This window comes from Curcuma longa, chromosome 3 (assembly GCF_044706935.1).
Source record: "Curcuma longa cultivar G26 ecotype Majalengka, Jawa Barat chromosome 3, ITB_CL_G26_1.1, whole genome shotgun sequence".
Taxonomy (NCBI): domain Eukaryota; kingdom Viridiplantae; phylum Streptophyta; class Magnoliopsida; order Zingiberales; family Zingiberaceae; genus Curcuma; species Curcuma longa.
The window spans coordinates 14,904,298-14,920,447 of NC_133863.1; the positions used below are offsets into that span (position 1 = coordinate 14,904,298).

At 35.2% G+C, this 16,150-nt stretch overlaps 1 protein-coding gene across 1 annotated transcript; it reads right to left on the bottom strand.

Annotated features, from left to right (window-relative positions):
- Nucleotides 1–2,640: 2,640 nt before the first annotated feature.
- LOC141823750 (uncharacterized) lies at nucleotides 2,641–9,404 on the bottom strand. Its single transcript, XM_074710997.1, has 7 exons — nucleotides 9,222–9,404; nucleotides 9,038–9,153; nucleotides 8,203–8,293; nucleotides 7,913–8,111; nucleotides 3,151–3,280; nucleotides 2,915–3,023; nucleotides 2,641–2,834 (listed from the first exon to the last, which is right to left on the bottom strand). Exons 1-7 carry the CDS (start codon nucleotides 9,301–9,303, stop codon nucleotides 2,641–2,643), a joined length of 921 nt encoding a protein of 306 aa, XP_074567098.1. The 5' UTR covers nucleotides 9,304–9,404.
- Between the last annotated feature and the right edge of the window lie 6,746 nt (nucleotides 9,405–16,150).

Sequence of the window (16,150 nt, forward strand, 5' to 3'; positions counted from 1 at the left end):
ATATTTGTGTTAGTTACTTTTAGTTATTTGTAAATATTGAGGTGATTAAATATATCGGTGTTTTTCTATTTGTGATTTGTTGGATGAATTTATAATATTATGATAATTGTGTACTATTGGGAATTAGATTGATGTCACTCTTGCTCGATCATAATTTACAAACAACATAAAAAAATAAGTGTTACTATAACAGTTTTAGATTCAATGACATCGGTTTGGAAGCGTTGTCGTTAAGTATTATTACAACAGTTTTAGCATCAATGACATCGGTTTGGAAGCGTTGTCGTTAAGTGATATTACATCGGTCGAAAACCGTTGTTAAAATTGATGTTAAACAGATATTACATCGGTTTTACACCGTTGCAGAACCGATGTCGTTGAGTGATACTATATCGGTTAAAAATCGTTGTTAAAATTGATGTTAAACAGATATTACATCGGTTTTACACCGTTGCAGAACCGATGTCGTTGAGTGATACTACATCGGTTAAAAACCGATGTCTAAAATGTCAGACCTTTTACAACGCCTTCATAGACATCGGTCGATTTTCTCATAGACATCGGTGGAAAACCGATGTCTATGACTGTTTTTCTTGTAGTGGTTGCTGTCGGGATTACGAAGGACACGCATCGAAGGTAACCTCGATTCTAGTAGGTAGAATCCTCAAACGAGTATGTTTTTCGCATGGATCTTCTGGAGGGATCCTGTTTTCCGCTGCGTTATATGCGATTTAATCGGTTTTTCGCGCATATAGATCTCTACAGTTAGTTATGTCAAAGAAAAGTATGGTGTATCCATTGGTTTTTAAACTTTTGACATTGGCATTAATTTTACCTGTTGTGACTGCGACGGTAGAGAGAGTATTTTTTGCCATGCGAATTGTGAAAGATAAGTTGTGCAATTGGATCAGTGATGATTGGATGAATGATAGTCTTATTGTCTATGTGGAGAAAGAAATATTTCTAACAGTTGATAATGATGCTATTATACAAAGGTTTCAAAATATGAAGACCCGAAAAGAATAATTATAAGGTAATTATTTTATAATATTTTGCATTTATTTTTTTTTTGAATTTTGATTTCATTCAATATATCTTATTTTTTTTAGTCTTCTATTCTTGGGAATATTTTGTTTCCCATTTTGATGACAAATGCTAATTTAATTTTGATTCATTTGCAGTTGAGTTTCATAGCTAAGCATCTTTTTATGATGGTAGTGGAATAGATAACTTTTTTTGATATTAGGGAAGCTTATCCGGTTGGACAAACTTAGCAGGTTAGCTTTTATTTTATCATTTGGAATTTAATTTTTATGTCAATTTTTGTGCATCATTTCTTATTGTCTATTTTTTTGAGTTTTGATTTCATTCAACATATCTTATTTTTTTAATCTTCTATTCTTGAGAATATTTTGTTTCCCAATTTGATGACAAATGCTAATTTGATTTTAATTCATTTACAGTTGGGTTTCATAGCTAAGCCTCTTTTTACGATAATGGTGGAATAGATAATTTTTTTTTTGATATTAGGGAGGCTTATCCGGTTCGAAAAACTTAGCAGGTTAGTTTTTATTTTGCCATTTGGAGTTTAATTTTTATGTCAATTTTTGTGCATCATATTGATGTGTTCTATTCTATTAGATAATGAAACATAGTTATTCCTTCATATCATGAGTTTTTTGTGGGACACACTCAATATATATGTTATTTGGTTAATGTTGATGTTTAATTTTAGAGCATGCATAATTTTATAATTATAAAATTTGAATTTTATTTGACTTTATTAAATATATTATATTGTTACCCACACTCAATCAATATCCTAGCTTCATCCTTGGTGGTAAGCATAGAGACATGTGTTGTTTAAGGTTTTGAGTTCGAATCCTCTTAGCAATATGTATTTGTTGACTGAGGTGTTGTGCGATTTAAGTCTTAGCAACATAATGGTACGTGCCTCCAAAAAATCCCTTAAAGGGTTTTCTGATATGGGACTTCGGTCACTATAAAAAATTTATCCACTACAATTTTAATTGCGGATTCCACTTTTTTACAAAAAAAATAATGTGGATCAATCTATCTTAACTCGTTTTTATAGTTTAGACAAGGCTCTTTGCCGAGGAGAACAATCTATACAATGCGTCTTCTATTTCAATTATTGGGAGTGCATTTTCAATTGCTCGTTTGTTCTACTGCTCATTTTCTCCTGGTATAGTATTTCAATTATTGGGAGTGCATTTTCAATTGCTCGTTTGTTCTATTACTCATTTTCACCTGGTACAAAAGGGACGAAAAATGGCATGCATTTCTCCTGGTACCATATAACTCATTTTCTAGATCAGAAAGCTATTATAATTCCTTCCAACTAGAGAAAAAAAAAGTGATGTTATTGCTTTTTATTTGAATTTATAACACTGGGTTATTTGTGCAAGCAATTTATTATTCAAAATTTTCACGAAATCTAGCAAACGAAATAAAGGACCATGCTGAAAAGCTAATGAAGTAATATGTACATATTAATTTTTTTATAATATTAAATCTAATTAACAAATTAATGATGCTTATGAAGCATCATGGAAAAAATAGACAAGACATTAACAAACCATCAAAAGTACGTATTTATAACTTAAGAGCATATATGATTCATCGCAACCAAAGAGTAACGATGAAGATCAAATTGAAAGCCGTCATTACATGGACAGCCCATATCTTCGCTAGGTCACGCGAGTATAGAAAAGCACTGACATAGCATGCAAATACAAAAGACATAGCAGTAAGAGCTATCGCGTTAGTAAGAGGTATTTCGTTGAAAGATCCTTCTCTTCCACCCGTATTACCTGAAAAATAATATTATTTATCAGACAAAATAAATAAATAATAACCAATTACTCAAATTATATAAAAAAATTGAATAAACATATATTACCTCCCTCGATCTTTTCTAAGAGAATTTCCTTTAAATCCCTGATTTTCTTCAATGTCACCTCTAATTCTTCGATTGTGAAGCTTGTATTATCTGATTCTATCTGCATTTGTACGTCATAAAGATTAAGAAGCGAAACTAAAATTATTTATTCTATATTAATTTCTAAAATTAATATATCAAATTTATAAATCACGCCATAATATGATCTCAGGTACATAGAATCGCACCTTTGCGAGGAGGTCGTCTAGGATCTTGGGGATGAACACTGCTGCGGATTCCTCTATAATCTCCTCAGACTGAAAACAGCTGGAAATCAGGTCAGAAAAAACCGCCGGGAATCGCACCTTTGAGTTTGCACTACAAAAAAACCATGATTAGCGACGGATTTAGCGACCGAATATTTTTCGGTCGTTAAAATAACGACTGAATTTACATTTCAGTCGCTATTTAGCGACTGAATTTTTCGGTCGCTATTTAGCGACTGAAATTTTTTCGGTTGCAAATTTACGACCGAAGTTAAAATTCAGTCGCTATTTAGCAACCGAAATGTAAATTCAATCGCTATTTCAGCGACATAAATTTAATTGGGTCGGTATTTTTTTAATCCGGCGATAAGGAAAAAATTTAGTGACTGAAATTATATTCGGTCACTAAATAGCGACCGAACCAAATTTCAGTCGCTAAATATTAACGACCGAAATTGATTCGGTCGCTAATTAGCGACCGGACCAAATTTCGGTCGCTAATTAGAGATTATTATATAATCTGATTTTTTTCCCTTGGTTTTTGCCCGAATTAGCGACTAAAATTGAGTTCGGCTGCTAATTAAAGACCGAACTCAAGTTCAGTCGTTAATTAGCGACCGAAATTGATTTCGGTCGCTAATTAGCGACCGAAACTAATTTCGGTCGCTAATTAGAGATTATTATATAATCTGATTTTTCCCTTGATTTTTGCCCGAATTAACGACTAAAATTGAGTTCGGTCGTTAATTAACGATCGAACTCAAGTTCGGTCGTTAATTAGCGACCGAAATTGGGTTCGGTCACTAATTAGCGACCGAAATTGGGTTCGGTCGCTAATTAACGACCGAACCGAATTTCGGTCGCTAATTAGAGATTATTAACCCGAATTGGGTGCTTCGCAGCCGCAGGAACCAGGTCAGAGGACACCGTGCTCCCCACTACTAAAAACCAAAGGGAAAGGAGACTCAAGAAAATGTAAGAGTAAAACAAATCAAGAATACAATAAGCACCACTGGAGCTCCTCCGCAGGAGTAGGCGTGCCGTGCCTCCGCCATGGCGGACAGTGTTGCGAATGGGAGATATACAGTAGCAATTTAAATATGGCAAGCTATTTCATAGGGAAAATACGGCAAGCTATATTCATAGAGATATAATAATCAGACTATAAATATAGTAATTTAGGATAATAATCCTAAATTAATTTTAATCATTAATGATTTACTATATCTGCTGCATTTATTGTCATTTTTGATAATATATGACTATATTTATATATTTATAGTTATTGTCGGAAGCTAACAATATGAGATTGTCGTATCAAAAATATCATATATGATAAACATGGTAATAATAGATATAGTACATATCTCAATCATTCTAAAAACAACAATAAATATAATCTCGATATGTATGTCATTGTCCCGGAGCAATGGTGTCGTGGTAGGACATCTAAATTATCACCTAAGCACCTGCAGTTCGATCTTCAACTACGATGTATTTGTAGGAATTTTTATTCAAATGGGGAGCGCAATCAAAGAATGTTGGACGTTGCGTGCATTTCCCGATTTACCCTAGTAGCCGGTGGGAAACTTTCGTGGTCGGACCGGTCATCTCCAGAGATAGTCAATGAGACTAACTGGAATTTATTATTTTTTAGATATGATATGTCATCAGCTTATTCCCTCATTAATAAATACACATGTTAATTTTAAATACCATGTAGGTAGATATTGTTATAATTAAACTCATGCTCAATGGAAGAATAAATTAAGAAACAATTGTTTCCACATTATATTGCATTTAACTATGTAATATATATAGATTATAGGTTATATACAATTCTTCTCATACAATAACAATCCCTTTAAGATTAAATAAAAAATTAACTTTAGATTAATTTAATTAATTATTCCATTTGCTAATGCCACAAATAGTTATTCCTGCAACTTTGTTGGAAAATTCACTTAGAATATCAATTCTGACAGAAATTATTAGTCCCACTATTTCCTTCTTAGCTAGACCACGATCATACACTGATTTGGTTTGATATATATGTATTGTTCTTCATGTTTTTATTTTTATAAAGATATATATGTATTGTTCTTCTAGTTAGGCAGGAATATATATGTCGACGCATGCATTAATTGTTTGTTGCTTTATTTTTATTTTGAATAAAAAAAATCATTGTGTGTTTCTAATTTTAAACAAGACCAATATTTCAATTAAATTTACTAAATACTCTTTTTATAATATTTCCCCCGTAAATTTATTCATGTGTTAGTTTTAAATGAATCTACAATTAATATTTTATATCTAGTTAATTAATACAATTGAGATTTAGTAACTGTATTAATATAAGTTAATTACTTAATCTCACTCTGTCTAGACAAGACAACGTGTCTTAAACCTGGATGCCCATCCATTCCTCCATGTTGGTGCCTCCTTGATCGATCGGAGCATGGGCGATCACCTCCTCCACCGCACGCATGCACGCCTCCATTGTCGGGCGTTGACTACCTCAACGATCTCCTGGATGCCTTCTCTACCACATCCTCTCCTTCCTCATCGACCTCCAATAATTATCGTTTCGAGGACTAGACCTCTGGTAACCAAAAGTAGGATTATTTAATTGAATAACTGCATTGCTTGTAACTCTATATATAATTATACAGAACAATATAAAAATTATTAAAACTCTGATTAAAACTATAAGCAAGATATGAGTATCGATGGTGTTGTGCATTAGCTTCGTCTCCGTGCAATGTGACAGAGTCCGAGCACATCTCTTCGAAGAATTCCTTCTAACCAGGTACATCATGGTCTGCCTTTATTTATAGGTTGTCAATTCTTATTGATATATGTTCCGACTGGATGTGGTGAACGGTGAAGTACCAGTTAAGAATCTGCCACTTCGTACGCTATCAATCCCACCAGCGAAGAGACCTGAGGAAGGAGGCTGAACGAATGAATTAGTAAAGTACTGGAGATTCCCGACATGTCACTCCGACGTTCAAGTCAATATAGGAGGAGAAGAAATGTGTTGAAAATGATGGAGTGTACATATGAAGTAGTTGAAATCAAGAGAGAATTTCATACTTGCAGAGGAGATTATATATTTACAAGAAGGAACCTTCCTACTGACATAGGAGCAGACTGCTGTTGTGTCCGATGAAACAGGTTCTGCGAGTTGCTGACAAGTGAGCTTGTAGTGTAGCATCTAGAGGACCAAGTCTGTAAAACTCGTAACCGCCTTATGACTTAGTCGTGCTGATTATTTTTACATTTTAACCGTAAGTAGCAGCACGAGAGGATCTAGGGGATCAGGCTTGACAACCTAGTAACCGTCCTGATCCTTTGGTAGAGCTCGCATACTTGGGCACTTTTGTCGTCTTCTAGTACTTGGAAAGGTCGAGAAAGACCCAGTCAGAGTCGAGCCGAACCTATTGAGGTCGGACTAGCCAAGAGCGAGACAGAGTGACTAAGACAGTTGAGGTCAAACTGGCCGAGAGTGAGGTCGAGTGACTGAGGCAGTTGAGGTCGGACTGACCGAGAGCGAGGGCGAGTGATCGAGGCGATTGAGGTCGGACTGATCGAGAGCGAGGTCGAGTGACCGAGGCAATTGAGGTCAGACTAACCTAGAACGAAGCTAAATGACCTAGGCGGTTGAGGTCAGACTGGCTGAGAGCGAAGCCGAGTGACCAAGGTGGCTAAGATCGAACTGACCGAGAGCGAGACCAATCTATCAGAGGCTAACTATTGACCCTTTGATTTACCATATCAGTCAGCTTTTGACTTTTTCTACCTCGTAAGACCAATAAAAATTTATCGTATCAATATATGTCCAGAAAATCAAAACATAAGTAAACTTTGTGTATGCTTTTGTGAGTTTAGAAAACAATAGAAAAAATAGGTTTAAGTTTTGTATTTTTTACAAAGGAGTAACTATTTTTACATTTTGGTTAGCTTTTTAATTTATCCATAAAGCCACACGCCGCACAGTGAGTGGAGTACAGGTTGCAAATGCAATTGTCATATTAGCAAGTTGGCTTACGTAGTAGAATTTTCAGTCTTGATAGAGAAAATATGAAGAATAAAATATGGTTGTTAATGCTTCAACTTTCCTTTAAAATAGATTTAAATTACAAGAAACTAGTACCTAATTTTGGATATCTTTCACGAACTAAATCCTCAAAAACGAGTATGAATATTTTTATGTCAATACATATACTATAAGATATTAGTAATAAAGAACCAAAATGCCTTTTTTTGTTTGTATTCTTATTTTTAAAATCAACTCCTGTGCAATCTATCTAATTTTCTAAATCTGCAAGAACTATAATATCCTTCCCACCGTTAAAAAAAGGGGTAATGTTTTTGCTTTCTATTTGAATGTATAAGTTTGAATTATTTGTGCAAGCAATTTATTATCCAAGTTTTTTAAAGAATCTAGCAAAGAGAAAAGGAACCATTCTGAGAAGCTAATGAAGCACCAGATACACACTAATCTTCATAATATCAAATATAGTTAACAAACTAATGAAGCACCACATACACAAATCTTCATAATATCGAATGTACTTAACAAACTAATGAAGCTTATAAAGCACCATGATAAAAATAAATGAATTATAAAGCATCATGCTAAAAATAAATGAAATACCAAATTAACTAAAAAAATTAATACACGACATTAATAGAGTATCAAAGTTATTTATTTATATAATAAGAGTACATATTATATCATTTTTTGTACCACCAAAGAGCACTCATGATGATCCAATTGAAAACCACCATAGCATATAAACTCGATCTCTTTGTTGGGTCATGCGAGTATAAACAAGCATTAACATATAGTGCAAATATAATAATAAAAATGATGGTAAGAGTTATCTTGACAGTAAGTAGTATCTTTTTAGAAGATCCTCCTCTTCCACCGGTATTATCTAAAAAGTAATATTGTTAGTTAGGCAAGATAAATAAATGATAATCCATTACTCAATTTATATATAAAAAAATTGAATAAACATATATTACCTCCCTCCATCTTCTCTATGAGGATTTCCTTCAAATCCTTCAAGTAATTCTCTACTTCTTTTCTTGTAAGTCTTGTGTCATCTGATTTTATCTGCATTTGTATATCATAAAGAATAAATAGCGAAACTAATATTATTCTAAAAATATAAGAAATATTATAAGACGTTTAGATATTCGCATTCTTGTGACAAGGTTACTACAAAATCAACCTACTATTTGAAGCAATCTCTCCCATGTAGGGTAAGCATGACCCAATATTTTATAATTTATACTTATTTTAAATTTTATATATCAAATTATATTTTAATTTATAAAAGAGCAATGATACACTACATAAAAATGTAATATGAAAATATAACATGATACACTCTATACAATAGATCCACATCCATACAGTAGATCCCACATCCATGTAGTATAGTGTGTCATGTTGTATTTTCATACTACATTTTCATGTAGTATATCGTTTTTCTTTATAAAATTAAAAAAATAATAAACTATATGAAAAATGTAATATGAAATTTAATATAACACATTCAACTGCATAGATGTGAGCCCCACTACATGGATGTGGGACCCACTGTATGGAATGTGTCATATTAAATTTCATGCTACATTTTTCATGTAATGTATGATTGCTCTAAAATTAATAGATCAAATTTATAAATTGCGTGAATGAAGAATCCACTAGTTGTTCCGAGGACTTGCTCTATCATCTCTTGGGGTGTTTGCACCTGGTAAATCCTTATTTATGATCTTTGGGATGTTAACATCTGACTCCCCATAAAAAATCGCAAAAGCTAAAAACGTCGTAAGTGATGATATAGAGTCGCACCTTTGCTAGGAACTCGTCTACGATGTTCGGGATGATCACTGCTAGGGATTCCTCTTTAATCTCCACGGAGTGAAAAGAGCTGGAAATCGGGTCAGGGGACACTGTATTCTCCACTACTGAGAAAAAAAGGGAAAGGAGACTGGAAAAATGGAAGAACAAAACAAATCAAGAACACAAGAAGCACCTCTGGGGGTGTTCGCCGCTGGGAGCGCCTCCGCCGCCGTAGGCGCGCCGGATGAGAGCAAGCAACTTCGTATCTCCGACATGGCGGTGATCTCTCCGAACGGAATCGGCGAAGAACAGGGAGAGGCGAGACTTACCTGAGCGGCGGCTACGGACGGTGAACGCAGGGGCGTGAATAGGGAGAACTCCAAACCTAACCCTCAACCTAATATAGTAATTTAGGATAATAATTAGAAATTAATTTTAATTATCAATGATTTACTATATCTGCTATATTTATAGCCATTATTGATAATATATTTATATATTTATTAATAACTATATTTATAGTTATTATCATAAATGATTAACAATCTATTTATAGAGATTGTCAAGAGAATATAAAAATATTATGATAAATATGGTAATAAATATGCAATCTCAGTCATTATAAAAATAATTTTAAATATATTTTAGATATTTTGTCATTAGCTTATCCTGTCATTAATAAATACACATGCTAATTTCAAATTTGATGTATGTAGATGCTATTATAATTAGACTAATGCTCAACGGAAGAACAAACCGGGAGACAATTGTGTACACATTGCCTTTAACTATGTATTATATATAGATTACAAGTTATATACAATTCTTCTCATACAATAATAATCACTTTAAGATTAAATAAAAAAATAAATTTAGGTTTAATTTACAAGAATAGTTCTTCTATTTTCGACGAGTCTGTCTAATGCCACTAAATAGTTATTCCTGTAATTTTGTTAGAAAATTAATTTAAAATATTAATTCTGATAGAAATTGTTAATTCCACTACTAGTTCTTTTTTTAGTTAGACCAACCACGTATCATACTCTGATTTGGTTTGATATGTATTGTTATTGACGAACCAAATAAAGAATTAAATATATCCCAATGCTATTTTATTCCCGAAGAATAACCATCCTATTGCTTTCCAATTTGCCCGAATGTTTTGAGCATTAGATAATTTTGATACCTTTTCTTCTGCAAAGATAATTTTGATACCTCGATAATATGATAGTGACTTTTAATAACCACTTTTGATGATATATTAAAGAACTTGGGCTCTTTGTAGATGACATGTCAAATTCAATGAAAAGGTTGAGAGTGGGTGTTTTCGGAGTATAATTAAGTTGATTATGATAGGACATATTTATTAAAGTGGGAAAGAGTTGAATCTCGATGAAGTCGGCAATGCTCTCTCCCATAGTAGCCAATTGAAAATTTTTCAATTTACCTCCTCATAAATAGTCGTAGGATTGATCATTTGAGAGGCCGCTAGAGTGGCAGATTTCACTTTTTGTTGAAGGGAGTGATTTCCTATTTTATTTTTATTTTTTAAATAAAAATGTTATAATTTGAAAATTATGTTTTTTGAAAAAAAGAAATGAATAAAATTGTTTTTTATTATTGGAGAGATTAATGAAAATTTTTTATTTTGATGTGACATTGAGATAAACTATAAAAAAAAACTTCTACATTAGCTCCTCATTATTCAAAACGTGTTTAAATATTTTACTTTACCAAAATTAATAGTTCGAATTAATTGGCAATTTTATTTGGTTCAGCCATGAGTTTAAGTTTAACTTAAATTAAGGGCTTAGTTAGGTAGGTATTATGTCAACTCATGCATTATATATCCTCTAAAATTCTTTATACAGTAATAGTTTTATAAAGTAATAGAGATGTTCGAGAACCTTTCGGGAGATATTAATTCTTTACTGAATTAAATTACAAGACAAATCAACTTATCTGATAAAGATGACTTAAATTGATAATTTCAAATTGCCAGCAAAGGCTAGCCATTTTTCCGATCATCGGTGCTGAGTCAACCAAATGGTCAAGTCGTCGATTGTCGAGAACTGAGTTGGCAAGTGCCGAGTGGCCTACTGTCCTGAGTTGGCAAGGCTGAGTGGCCTACTGTCAAGACGGCGAGTGGCCGACGGTGACGAAATGCCGAGAGTCGAAATGGCGAGTGACCGAGACGGCGAGTGCCGAGACACCAAGTGGCCGAGAGTCGAGGCCTGCGTTTAATGCAGTTTCTTAAAACAGGTTCGCCCCCTCCGGCGGTGCTTAAAGGTCACGACGGACGTCTGTTTCTCAGGATACAATGACAGAACCGCGCTAACCACCAAGCACAGGCAGATCGCGACGAACTAAGATAGTACCCGAACGCTATCACGGGAAAAACTTGGCAGAGAGAAAGAAAGATGGAGCTGCAGGTGGTTTTCGGATTGTTCTCTTTGCTCAAGACTTAGAGTCTTATATAGATTTTTTCATCTATACGTTGCATTCATGCCATTAAATTGAATTCATGCCCAATTCATGTATTCATGCATAAATTTTGCCCTGATCGGTCCGGCATTCGACGCGCACAGGTCGCGCTCGCACATAATTTACCTTACGGATAGTACAATCTGGGCCCTGGATTTGCACCCCTTGCGCCTGCACCCACGTATGAGAGAGAGCCTCTCTCCATGCATTTGTTCACAACATAAATATTTATAACATAATATAAACTAACAACTATGCTTTGAAACTTTCAATGTAAAACTATATTCTCATTCCTCCTTCCTTTTATTTCATATCATCTTTTATTTCCATTCAAATTTTCAACAAGAGATGCTGGGACCACCACGCAGCGAAATTAGGGGAGATGTTGAGGTCCAATCCAACCTTGAGGAGTGCTCATGTCACATGTGTTGGACTAGCTGATTGGCGGGTCGCCCACGTATAATTAATACCTTAAATCTAGATCATTGAATGACACATGAAATGAATTCTTATAATGAGTTACTTTCGGTAGATCATTCACGCTATCTAGCTCTCACTGTTTCAAGTTGTGAGATCACAACCACTATCATATATATATCAAAAATATTATAGATACTATTATAATAAATCTAATATTTCAATTACATATTATATGTTTTAGATTTTTCTCACGTTTGTCTTTTAATATTATTAAAACAGTAATATTTCAATTACATGTTAAAAAAATTCATTATAATTTATCAATTGCATAAATAAGAATGTAAATAACATCTAATTACTTTTCTAACTTTTATAGTGATTTTCTTGAACTAATAAAAATCATCATATTATATCCGGAAAAAAACAGTCATTTAAATGATTGTGATAAAGTTGACTATGAAAAAAATTCAAGATCATGGCTGAAAACAACCTCGCTTCTTTTAACAAAGCTTCAAAGAAATAACATGAAACAGTTGTTCATTCACATTTAAAGCGCCAAATATATATATATATATATATATATATATATACAATTGCTAGAATACACATAAGGAGTTATCACGGATATTATCGAGTTGGTATTCAGATGATAAATTTATCATAAAGAAGTAAGGTTCAAATATTTTAGAGTTTATTCGTTTGGGAAAATAATTTCTTCACTTAGATCATTCAGTACCAAGATTTATCTTCCTTCAATAAAACCTTGGGATGAACAATAGAGGAGTGTCTGTGATGAATATTATCATCTTTTGTCATATACAAAAGAATACACATAAGGATCAATATAGAAATGCAATTTTGACTAAACATTAAACAACCGCTCTGAATTATGAATTTTAATATTACAGAAGCATGCATATATGATCAAATTCTATAGTAGATGGATTGAGAAGGACGAAGAACTCAACCACTAGCAGTCTTGTAAAAGGATTTTTGTCGAGGGGGGGCCATTTTTTAACATCGCATTGTCACACTAATAAAATAAATTTTGAATTAACTAAGAAATAAGTTACATTCAACGCAATCTAAATTGCGCTCTTCGCTTTTTCATAGACTCAAATTTATCTATGATAGAATTGATATCAAAATTGCGAACAATATCCTTCTCAATATACATTATTTTTGCATCATTGACATTCGTTGCCCTGTTAGTAAGATTCATAGTTGAGAAGTTCTACAATGCAGGCTTCAAATGGTTTCCAGATGATGGATTGACAATACTAAACTATTTTGCTATCTCTGTTACAATCATTGTTGCTGCTGTTCCCGAAGGGCTACCTCTGGCTGTGACCTTGAGTCTTGCCTTCACAATGAAAAAACTCATGGAGGAGAATGTTAAACCTAAAAACAATATTAGGTATTTTGTAGCGGAAATAAGATCGAGTTTTACCTCCTGCCATCAAGTTCGTCGACTGCAATGATCTGTTCTTCTGGCCCTTTGCTCCGCACAAGATGCGATGGTGTTATTTTTCTTCACAAAGAAGACAACAAGCAGAGCCAGGTTCCAGGGACCAGTTCGTAGCTTTTCCCAACTCTTTCTCAATACTCTCCATCATAAGTATTGGAAAGGAAAGGATATATGGAGTCATGGTGGCAGTTTCTAAAACTATCAGAACATGGAGTTATGGTTGCTCCATGGCCAATGAAGTCATAATAACCAACATTCTCCCACTTGGTCTATGTATATCCACCATATGACGACAATAACATATGGATCATGGCGATAGTTCCTCTAAATATGAGTATTATCTTCCATGTATCACAATATGTTACACTTCTCAATGTCAACTCCAAACAATTAAAAATAAACCATATGTTTATTTGTGGTCCAAACATAATGATATTTCTCAAAACAATAAGTATATATACAATTCAAAAGGAGAAATATCTAAACTGAATAAGAGTTTCATTAAAAGAAATATTACATTATGGAACCAAGTCCCATTCGCGCTACATGATCCTTGAAACCCTTTGGTGGCATGCCCTTAGTCAGAGGATCCGCGATCATCAATTCAGTGCTAATGTGTTCAATAACCACTTTCTTTTCTTTAACACGCTCTCTTATGGCTAAGTACTTGATGTCGATATGTTTACTACGACTACCACTTCTATGGTTCTTAGCCATAAATACAGCAGCTGAATTATCACAATACAATGTCAGAGGCTTTGAAATAGAGTCCACAACTCTAAGCCCAGATATGAAACTCTTCAACCATACACCATGCGAGGTTGCTTCAAAACAAGAGACGAACTCAGCCTCCATAGTGGAAGTAGCAGTCAAGGTCTGCTTGGCACTTTTCCATGACACAGCCCCATCGGCTAACATAAACACGTAACCAGATGTTGATTTACGTGAATCAATACAGCCAGCAAAGTCTGCATCACTGTACCCAATGACTTCCAACTTCTCAGTCCGTCTATACATGAGCATGTAATCCTTGGTTCCTTGAAGGTATCTCATAACCTTCTTTGCAGCCCGCCAGTGGTCAACACCTGGATTACTCTGATATCTCCCAAGCATTCCAACAACAAATGCAATGTCAGGCCTAGTACAGACCTGAGCATACATAAGGCTTCCAACAGCTGAAGCATATGGAATGGTTTTCATTTGTTCTTGTTCGAGCTCATTTTTAGGACATTGATTCAAATTGAATCTATCACCTTTCACAATGGGTGCTACACTTGGTGAACAATCCTTCATTCGAAATCTCTCTAGAACTTTGTTGATATAGGTCTCTTGAGACAAACCTAAAATGCCTCTAGATCTATCTCTATGGATCTTTATGCCAATGACATAAGATGCATTACCCATATCCTTCATATCAAAGCTCTTTGAGAGAAATTGTTTCACCTCATATAGCAAACCCTTATCATTAGTTGCTAGCAAAATATCATCCACATATAGCACAAGAAAGCAAATCTTGCTCCCACTGACCTTCTGGTATATACAAACATCCATGATATTTTCTTCAAAACCAAATGAAGTAATAACATCATGAAATTTCAAATACCATTGACGAGAGGCTTGTTTTAACCCATATATGGACTTATTCAGCTTACAAACTAAATTCTCACCATTACTAGAGGAAAATCCTTCTGGTTGTTTCATGTAAACCTCTTCCTCTAGATCACCATTAAGAAATGCTGTTTTCACATCCATTTGATGTAGCTCCAAATCAAAATGAGCTATCAATTCCATGATTATACGGAATGAGTCTTTCTTAGATACAGGAGAAAAGGTATCCGTATAGTCTATCCCTTCCCTCTGAGTAAACCCTTTGGCAACAAGTCTAGCCTTATGTCTCTCAATGTTGCCTTTTGAGTCTTTCTTAGTTTTAAAAACCCATTTACAACCAATGACTTTTACACCATGATGCGGGAAGTAAAGGAAGGTTCGGCGCATGGTCAAAGTTCAAGCCACGGGTGCAAACTCCCTCGTCTCGACAAAGGAGACCCCCTCCCGGCACGTCTCGTCCCGGCGTACTCGCTCAAGTCTCGTCCCAGTACGCTCTCGTCCCGGCATACTCGCTCAAGTCTCGTCCCAGCACGATCACGTCCCGGCATACTCGCTCAAGTCTCGTCCCGGCGTACTCGCTCAAGTCTCGTCCCGGCATATTCGCTCAAGTCTCGTCTCGGCGTACTCACTCAAGTCTCGTCCCAGCACGCTCACGTCCCGGCATACTCGCTCAAGTCTCGTCCCGGCGTACTCGCTCAAGTCTCGTCCCGGCACGCTCACGTCCCGGCATGCTCGCTCAAGTCCCGTCCCTGCTTATCTTCGCGTCCCGACTCGAGCTTAACCTCAAGGGTAGGTTCCAAATCCAGCTCTGATCTTCTGACACCAACCGCTGTCGCCATCACTGGGAATGCTCAGGGTCGGTGTGCTGCATGTACACCGCCATTTTCGGCGTCTGTCTCAGTCGCCCCCATTCGCATTAATGGCGACCCCCTAGCGCATTAATGAAGCTCCTCGTATTTATACGTGGCGTGTTCTTCTAACCTCGTGGTTTACACGCATTATCATGAAACAAGTATGGAAGGTCAGTCTGACCTCCCCCTATGAGCTCCTTCTATAGACACGGCCTAGGATAGGTGGGACAAGGAGAAGGTTCTTCTGGTGATAGTATGCATACCCGAGGAAGAGGGGAGCCACCTTCTCAG